The sequence below is a fragment of the Anopheles nili genome, chromosome 2 (genome assembly GCF_943737925.1).
Source record: "Anopheles nili chromosome 2, idAnoNiliSN_F5_01, whole genome shotgun sequence".
NCBI lineage: Eukaryota > Metazoa > Arthropoda > Insecta > Diptera > Culicidae > Anopheles > Anopheles nili.
Window position 1 is genome coordinate 46,193,329 of NC_071291.1, and position 9,364 is coordinate 46,202,692.

At 46.9% G+C, this 9,364-nt stretch overlaps 2 protein-coding genes across 2 annotated transcripts; one reads left to right on the plus strand and one right to left on the minus strand.

Moving 5' to 3' along the window:
• The first annotated feature begins 2,469 nt into the window (after positions 1 to 2,469).
• Positions 2,470 to 5,367, plus strand: LOC128730945 (protein Skeletor, isoforms B/C). Its single transcript, XM_053824037.1, has 3 exons — positions 2,470 to 2,569; positions 3,264 to 3,483; positions 3,550 to 5,367. Exons 1-3 carry the CDS (start codon positions 2,470 to 2,472, stop codon positions 5,354 to 5,356), a joined length of 2,127 nt encoding a protein of 708 aa, XP_053680012.1. The 3' UTR covers positions 5,357 to 5,367.
• Positions 5,368 to 5,489: 122 nt separating this feature from the next.
• LOC128720471 (allantoicase-like) lies at positions 5,490 to 6,824 on the minus strand. Its single transcript, XM_053814141.1, has 2 exons — positions 6,738 to 6,824; positions 5,490 to 6,670 (listed from the first exon to the last, which is right to left on the minus strand). The coding sequence occupies exons 1-2, from the start codon at positions 6,819 to 6,821 to the stop codon at positions 5,558 to 5,560; spliced, it is 1,197 nt and encodes a 398-aa protein (XP_053670116.1). The 5' UTR covers positions 6,822 to 6,824; the 3' UTR covers positions 5,490 to 5,557.
• Positions 6,825 to 9,364: the final 2,540 nt, after the last annotated feature.

Here is a 9,364-nt window from a genome sequence, read left to right on the forward strand (position 1 = left end):
TTTTATTTCCAACCAATGTGAAATTAAAAATTGTGGTTTCTTTTTAATATCCACTACGGTCTAACTAACCAAAGATGGTAGATGCGAATTACACGTAGCTTTCGTGCCGGTATCGTTTTGTGTGTTTAAAGATAAGTTCAACAATCTATGCTAGAAACGATCAGAAATTTTTTTCAAAGAAAAGCGGAAAGCAATTGCGCCATTTTCTGGCACAGAAAAGGCAAAATAAGACTGGCGAAATTTTTGAGGAAAACCGAAAATTCGATTGTTACCAATAAGATATACATTAGCTTGTCTAATTATAACTACGAGCGGAAGAACAAATGGCAGAAATGTCTCTCTTTGTGTGGGGAATGCTTGATTGAATCCGTGCAGGAAAACAGACTGGGTGTGCTGTGTTTCAATTGAAACGATGCAGCATTTCATTTAGTCATTGCTTTATTCTATGCTGGTTTAGATCCACGGAATTTTTATCTTTAGCGCCCATTTCCAGCTCATTTTTGTGTGAATTTTTAAATTAATATACTAACATGGCAAGGAAAAATAGGAAGAAAGGAGAATAAATTAATTTTCAAAGCGATCTATTAACGATAATTCCCGAAACATTCCCAATGCATTATATACCGTACGCTCTGCAAGTTATTTACCATTCCATATATTTATTAATGCACGACTTATGTATAAATGAAATATGTTTATAAAGGAGTTACGGAAACATTATACCGTTGAATATACAAGAAAGTAAATAGAAGCTCACTATATAGTTACTCAATTCGAAAACTGTTATAAGAATGGAAAATACACCTCATAAAGCGAACCATTTGATTAGAACCTGCAAAAACCTGGTATTTCGTTTCTAATGTTGTAGACACCTGTAAATATAGGTAGTGTTGTTACAATATACACCACACATATAAAATACAACGTTCGTGTTGATAAGCATATACCAGTGTTTGTAGAACGATGGACCCGAGAGATCTATTAACAAATGATTGTGATTATTAACCACACAATAAGAAATAAAGCATATGCAAACCTAAACTGCAACCTAACATGAGAGACTTGGTTTGTCCTAGAATGTATGTCTGGCATAGAATGTACACAGAAAAAGTAACAATAGAAAAAAAAAACAAACTAATGAATAAAACCAAGTAACCGGAACTGATGTTGCATTTGGCCGTTATTGTTTGATTTTCTTCAAATGTGTTCTGCATTGTGCGAGTCGGTATTTGAAGATGTCCACACAATATCACGAACTACATAAGTATGCAAACTATTTCCAATTCTTGGGATTCATTGCTACTTAGAGCTACTTGCAGCATTTTCGCAAAGAAATCATGAGAACTATAAATGACGCATGGCCCTACGCGGACACTTCAGTGAGTGGCCTATTCAACGGCCTTGGGAACACTTTCTTTGCACGCGAGTAACTTAACCAAAAGGCCTTCATTTTGGTATCGTGATGATCGTGTTCGCCCTTTAAATCCTTTAAAGCAGCAATAAAAGACCATTCTATGTGATATGCAATCAATGCAGCCCATTCGACAGCACGGTTTTGATGGCATTCATAAGAGAGTATGAAAAATAACCCGCTGGTTTAACGCCTGCGTGTGCAACGGGAAGTAGTGGCAAATAGGAAGCACGGAATACGACAGAGCTCTCTGGACAACTCCCGCTTTCGCGCGCTTGTGTATATATGTGTGTGGGTGTGCGCACGTGTGTACCACTACACACGCATTGGTGTGTGTGCGTTTTTTTCTTTCTTCTATTTATTCGCGAAAGTAACCGGACCGATCGCAACCGCGCTTGGGACCGACGATCGCAACCGTTTCGGGCGGGTCTCTTGGTTAAGTTTCTTCAGTGCGTACCAGCCGTAACGTAGTCGTGTCAGTTGATCAGTTGCGATGGTCGACGGTTGCTTGGATCGCGCCCGCTGGTAGTGTGTGAAAGGCGGCAACAGAAAGTGTGTGCGACGGCTACTCTGATTGCTACGTGTCGGTCCAGTCATACTTCAGACTACTGCAGTAGCGCGTAGGCACATTAAGGCGCTGTTCTAGAAGGGGCGCTTGGAGTTTCCTTCGGAACCGGACATTATATCCGGTTTGTCGTCACTGGGTTCGCGAACTGCGGTGCGAATAGAAATATGTTTGAAGCGCTATCAACACGGCCAGCGGCGGAGTAGGGAGGTGTGTGTGTGTGTGTGTTTTTGGTGTGCATTGCCATCGGAATCTACGCGCGTCCGCGTGCTTTCCAAACGCAACGTCAAACAGGGGCACGAGTGAAAGCACCCAAGCAGAAGGAGTCCGCAAAGAGCGGTGCGGTGTTTGGTTGCAATCCCCCGCAGATTATATCGATCGCGCGCGTGTGTGTGTTTGTGTGTGTGTGTGTGTAGCAAGGATCCCAGACACTCGGTGTCAGTTTGCTAAACCAACCTGCCTTATCGCGCAGAACACGGCTGTGAGAGAAAGGATGAAAGGAATGCGGTTCTTGTACGGATCCGCCGTCCGGTGGCGCGTTTTGGCGATCCTCCCGAAGGTGCTGCTGTTCGCTACGATCGTAGACAATGTTGGTAAGTAAAAGAAACGCCTAACAGCGGACCCGGGAAACAGGTGCGAAACAAAAGACTTCAACCGGAGAATGGCAAGCGACGAACCGGAAAGAAGAGTGAAGCGAAACAGCCAAAGGAAACTAAATGAATGGAATTGCATTATCGTTGTCCGTGTGTGTGTGTGTGTACTGCGGAAGTGAACTCACGCGTGGTGTGCAACCTTGAGCTGCTGAGCGCAACGTATGGTACGAGAAGAGATCTCCGGAAATGCATCTACTGTTTATTCACACTCTTGAAGTATTAGAGTAAAAATTGAATTGTATTTTTTTGGTGTTGGAATTCCATACAGTAGCAGCGAAATGTAATGATTTGTGGGCAGAAAAAAATAAAACCAATCCTAAACTGATGGGCTGTACGAAGTAATAGTATTAATTGACAACGTCCTTGAAGGAGCACTGTGGACAGTCACGCATTGCGTACATTCACCCCCTGCACGAAAGGCTATGAGTCGTTTAAGGTTTGCAAAAAATAACCTTTGTCACAGCACATCGCCGTCTGTTGTGCTCTAAATATGCGGAAGCAAAGCGTACCACAAATTTCAGTACACCAACTGATCACTAACGATCTCTCGCCGGAACAGTTTTTTTTTCGTTTCTTATGGGTCACTATAGCCAACTTCTGATTATTCTGTTTGTGTTCTCTCGCACTACAACAGCTTGCCAAAAACCGGAAGATGGTCCCTATCGGGGGAAGTACATCGGCAAGTTCAACTCATACCACCATCAAGCCTCCGGCGATGTGTACGCTGTGGACGAGTACACGTTCCTGCTGACCGGGTTTAACTATGACGGGAACAGTGTGGACACGTTTTTCTGGTCCGGCGCAAGCAATCGTCCCGGTCCGCAAGGGTTCATCGTGCCAGATGAGTACGGCAAGTGAGTTTTATCGGTACACCCAACGATCGATTGTGAGACCTTGTTACAAGCCCTGTTTCCTTACAGAACAAACATCCTCGAACGGTACTTCAATAAGGATTTCACGTTGCGCCTGCCGGACAATAAGAAAATCACGGAAGTCAAGTGGCTTGCCGTGTACGACCTCAACTCGCAGAACAACTTCGCGGACGTGTACATTCCGGAGGACTTCGAACCGCCCGTACCGCAAAAGGCGGGTAGTTTGACCGCGATTGCCGGCGGGCCCGTCGTCTCAAGCGACACCATCGACATCCTGGACTCGAAAACCATCCGTATCACGGATTTCAGCTACGACGGGCACGCCGCTACGGGTGGCCAGGAACCGTCGGTGCACTTCTGGGTAGGTGTAGGACCTTCACCCTCATCCAAAGGCAGCAAGGTTCCCGACGAGATGGGCTATCTCGATCCGATTCGGGCGTACGATCGCGAAACGATCACCCTCGAGCTGCCAGGTGATATGACGATCTTCGACATCGACTGGTTCAGCGTGTACGACGTAGAAGCCCGCCGGGATTACGGTTCGTTTCTCATCTCGGACGATCTGAACGTGCCACCCTCGCTGGTACGAGTCACGCCGCACACTGAATCGCTGCCAAACTGCCGGCAGCTGCACAAGGACTACCGCGTCTCGTGGGAGGTGTTTGGTCCGCAAATCACGATTCAGCTGGCAGGAAACGTGCAGCAGGACGAGTACCTGTCGTTCGGGCTTTCCGGTTCGGAGCAGCGCAGCCAGATGCTGGGAGCAGACGTCGTCGTGGCGTTCATCGATGGCCACCGTGGGTACGCGGTGGATTACAACATCACCTCGTTGGCGCCGTGCGTGCAGGTACTTGGCCAGAACAAGGGCGTCTGTCGGGACGATGCGGTGGGTGGGCTGGACAGCTTCCAGCTGCACACGTTTAGCCGGGAAAATGACATCAACACGATCACCTTCCGGCGCACGCTCGTGTCGTCCGATCCGGGTGACAAGGAGTTCCTGCTCGACCGACCGATGTACGTCGTGTGGGCCATGGGACGGCTCGATTCGAACAACGAGCCCACCTACCACGACATCTACCCGAAGCGGAACGTGCAGATCCGCTTCAACACCTCCGAGCCGGTGAACGACTGCTTCAGCTTCACCAGCCGCGAGGCGAACCTAAAGGACGTCTGGGAGCGGCAGCAGATTTTCGACCGCTCCATCCGTTCCTTTACGGCCACGCTGGGCCCAGCGGGAGGAAAGCGCGGCTACCAGGGCATCACCGGGCACGTCTCGAACGGGCTCGCCTGGTATATCAATGGGTTTCTCGTGCCGGAGCTGTGGCTTCGCCGTGGGCTTACGTACTCGTTTCGCGTGCGAGGCGGAAACAATCCACACTCGCCGGAATTCTATCACCCGCTCGTGATTACGGATGAACCGCACGGGGGCTTCGATAGGCTGTCCGATGCGCGCCAAAGCGAGATTCGAGTCCTTGCGGGGGTTGAGTTTACACGCCGTGGTCGTCCCAAGCCGACCGCTGCCGGGCCACTCTGCCTGGCCCGTCACCCGGAGGGTCAGGATCGACGGTTAGACGATAACTTCGCGACGTTCAAAAAGTTCAACCGCACGCTTAAGTGGACCTGCGATTCCGGAGATCCGGCCGTTCTGGAGATCACTCCCAACACCAGCTGGCCGGATGTGGTGTACTACAACAGTTTCACCCACGCGAACATGGGATGGAAGATTCACGTCGTCGATAGCTACAGCCAGTCGGCGCGGAACCAGGCCACCCGGCCGAACCGGCTGTTCAGCTCTACGATTCGGATATGGCTTACCACGGGAAGCCTGATTGTTTGGTTATGGTTACAGAACTGAATAAAACACAAATGCGCTCTACACTTGATCATCACGCGTTATTAACGCGGATGTTTTGTTAATCGAATCGTGCGTTTTCTGCGTCACGGGTTTCATGTTGTATTTTAAGCTCGTTTTGTTATAGCCCTTGCGGACAAATCGATCGAACGAGTCTCGGTTTCGTCATCGCGCCAACCGTTGTTCGTCACTCTGCGAAGTGTATTAACTTCTCAAAACTTTCCCAAAAATTCGCAGTCGGGCAATGCCACCATCCGGTGCGATAGTGATCCGTACCTTCGAGGCCTGTACTCCTTGCTTCAAATCTTCTCCCTCAAATACGTGCATCTGATCCGGTCCCAATTTCTTCCTTCTTAGTAATGGCTGCCAGTTTTCAGAGTCAGCGCAGGGGTCAAGTGTATAATCGGCCCACACGCAATCCGGAAAGTTTCCCTTAAAGTGCTTAGTATCAATACACAACCGTTCGATCGTGCACATGCCGCCAGCTAGCTTAAAGGTAGCCCATTCGGAACCCTGCGACATAAGGAATCCGTTATCTTCATCGAGTTTCAATTCGTGTGGTCGATCGAGGCGCCGGGCAGTCTCCCAACCGAAGCCCATATTCGCTGCTTCGGTAGCTTTTATGAGATTCTTCGGATGGCCATAATGCGCATTCGAGTATCCCGTGCAAAGACCGCCATTTTGCTTTGCCACAACGTCGATCGTTTGTTGCGCATTAAGATCATCGCTCATATTCAGCTTGATCGTCCCGTGGACGCGCAGACGTGCGATTCCACCGTCTGGAAATAGGTTAACCCGCAAATGACGTACCACGCGCGATTGTTCACTCGCCGGAACGCTGAAATAGTGCCGACGCGTTTGCTCGTAACCCGGTTTCAGATCAACCCTGCATTGGCGAATAGGCAGCAGATTCTCCCACCGATCGGTTCCTAGCTGATTCACCATGTCCAGCTCTTCTTGGGTGCAACCTTTTCCAATGCTTTCTTCGCCATCGATGCCAGATTTCCGTGGTATTGCTGCCAACAGCATCTCCTTCGCCGTATCATCCAACGTGCCAGCAGATATGGATAACTGCGGCGGGTAGTTACCGGTGAAAAATGCCGTGTCGATCACAAAACCAGCGATCTGCGCTGGTGCGCCGAGTTCCACCAGGCACCAATCGTGACCGGCAATGCGCTTCCGACGCGTCTCCCAACCGTCCATCCATTTTCCGTACGGTGTGTACAGGTCGGCACGAAATACGGGATCCGAGTCCTTCAGCATCCCTTCGGCGGGTGCAAAAAAATCGTCCGTTGCAAACAGGATCGAACCATTGCTCTGCAAATGAACCGCCGAACGAGAATTACACAACTGAGGCGCACGCCGGAAGAGAACAAACACTCACACCAATCGAGGCCACCTCACACAGCTCCGTAAATGCGGGCTGAATTTCTTTTTCTTCCGAATACGCTGCTTTCGAAGGTTCCATGCCAGGATGCAGATCGTTTGCGTTTGCGGAAACGGCACACACTGCGTCCGTCGTGATGCTATGCGAATCAAATGCGTAGTAATAAAGTGCTGCTCTCTTCGCCGTAAGTCGTAATTTGTTGCACACGTGTTGACGTTCAGACTAGCAATGAGCTTCCACAACTATAGTTATGGTTAGTTGAAGTTCGAGCAAAGATTTTGGTAGATTGCCGTCAACAATTCCGTCTCAAAAAAGAAGATAACGCGTGCTTGAATCTCAACTATTTCAACAACAAAAACTCAATCACGGTTAGGGAACGCACAAACAACATGAAATGGCGCAGGGAATAATCATCAGAACCTGAGATTTCGCTATCGCTGTTTTTACCGTCGAATGCGAATCATTCCCTATCTAGCTCTCCTGTTTGGTTCACGGTCACGATGCATTTTTCGTTAACAATATAAAGCGCTTGGCAAACACATGTACACCACCGATTCGAGATAAGCGGACAAACTCCGATGACGCGTGCACCGGTAACCGAAACGATCTTATTGTCTTGAGGGCAGGCAGCTCCACGATCAACCATTAGTAGGGTTTTCAATTATTCCGCCCAAACCAAACATTGACATTGTAATTTGTTTCATGTCAGTAGAAGTCGACTAAAAATATAATTAGAAGATAGACTGTTGGAAGCGAGGCGTACATTATAGATGTACACAATATGAAGCGATTCGTAACACAATCCAGTATACAAACCTAGACACGATTTCCTCGTCTTGGAATGCGTTTCTTTCCAGCGCCAACACACCACACGATGCATGTGGTGAGGTGAATGAATTCGTCCATTTTTATCAATATACATCGTATGAAGCATGATCTCTGTTTGTCTTCATTCTCTTGCTATATATTCGTAACATTATTCTATTTGCGTTTCCTTCATCGAGCTGCGTTCATATGCGTCGATTTCTGTTATTTTGCTGGTTTATTTCATTTGATTTTTGTTGTGTTGTTGTGCCGCTTATGATACTTCGTTTCGCGATTAATCGTAATATCTCATTCCTTGTCGCTGCCCATTGCGTGTTCTTCTCTCTTATTTATTACCTTTCCCGATACCAGCTATCCCCCCGTGCGCATGCACTCTCCGATCATTTGTATTTACTTTGTTCCTGCGTTGTTCTTCTTTCCCTAATATATATGCAATTCAAACTTCCTATATATATTTTTGTTTGTCTAGTCTTTCCGATCGCACAAGACCAAATAAACACGAGTATCACATGCCATCATGTACAAGCGATTCAGCCCCGCGTTTTTCATTCAATTATTGATGCACGTCTCTTCCTTTCGCCCCATAATCTTTTAGCAAGATTCAAGGCATTCGAGCGTTTCATGCTACAACGGTACCGCGCTAATGCACGAATAATTTTGGAACAACCCCAGGGATCAAATAATGATGAATCCAATCAAAGGCAGCAACAACTGTAAAAAATCTTAAAACGTAGCTTAAAATAGTACAAAAAATCGAAAGGGAATTAAAAAAAAACACTATTTGTAACGCGTACGTGTTTTGCTCGAGTGAGCTAAGCGCACGCCTACACAATACCGACCAAAGCGATGTTTTGAACACACATTTCCTAGTAGTTTGCCTCACAAGTTGAGTCGGCACTGCGACTAATCCCAGCGACCCAGCAGCGATAATGCTCACGGAAATCAAGCGACCAACACGATTCACGCACTACCTGTACCACCACCCACCCCAGTCAGCCAACATTGATAGCTGCAGCTGGCCCGCCAAATGCTTTTCCAATGTCAATACAATCCTTCTCTTGTTCTCTATCTCTCTTTTTGTCTTTATCTCTCGCTACTTTTTAGCTTAATGTTTTACTTCTTCTGCTCGATTTATTGGTATTTATAATGCATCGTGAGTTCAGAGTTCGTTCCCATTTTCTTGCAGATGTTTAATAATTACATTCTTCTTCCCCTCCCCCGCCCCCTTCCGTTCTTTTCCTTTCCACGTCCATTCTTATTGAGCGTATATGCCTCGCTCTATAAATGCAAAACAAAACCGGAAAAAGGGCAAAGTTAGAAGAGTGGATATTCCGTTTTTGAATAATTCTCCCTCGCGAATCTAATCACACTTTGCAATAGATTCCAACGAGCAACCGGAAATGCTTTCTTTAATCTATATTTTCGGAGGCTGCTTTAGTGTTATTGGAGGTACAGCAACCATTGAGAAGGAATTGCATCTATGGTAAATTATCGAGACAAAATAGTTTGCTCTCTTATTTTCCCTCTGTTCTTTACACAATATATAACCATTATATTTTAATTTGTTGCCAAAAGTGAGTAAACAAAAGACAAATGTAGGAACCAATTCTAGCCCCCGTAAGCAGAAAATGATTCAACAAAATACGGAAGGTACTGATATTTCACACAATAATTGAGCTGCGAAGTAAGATTACACTTGCTGCACTTACTGCACCTGCTGCCGTGCTGTGTAGATGGGAATGGGGTGAGGAATTCTTTTAGTCTGCTAGGTGTATGGTTTTCACGCTCTCTTTGACCTT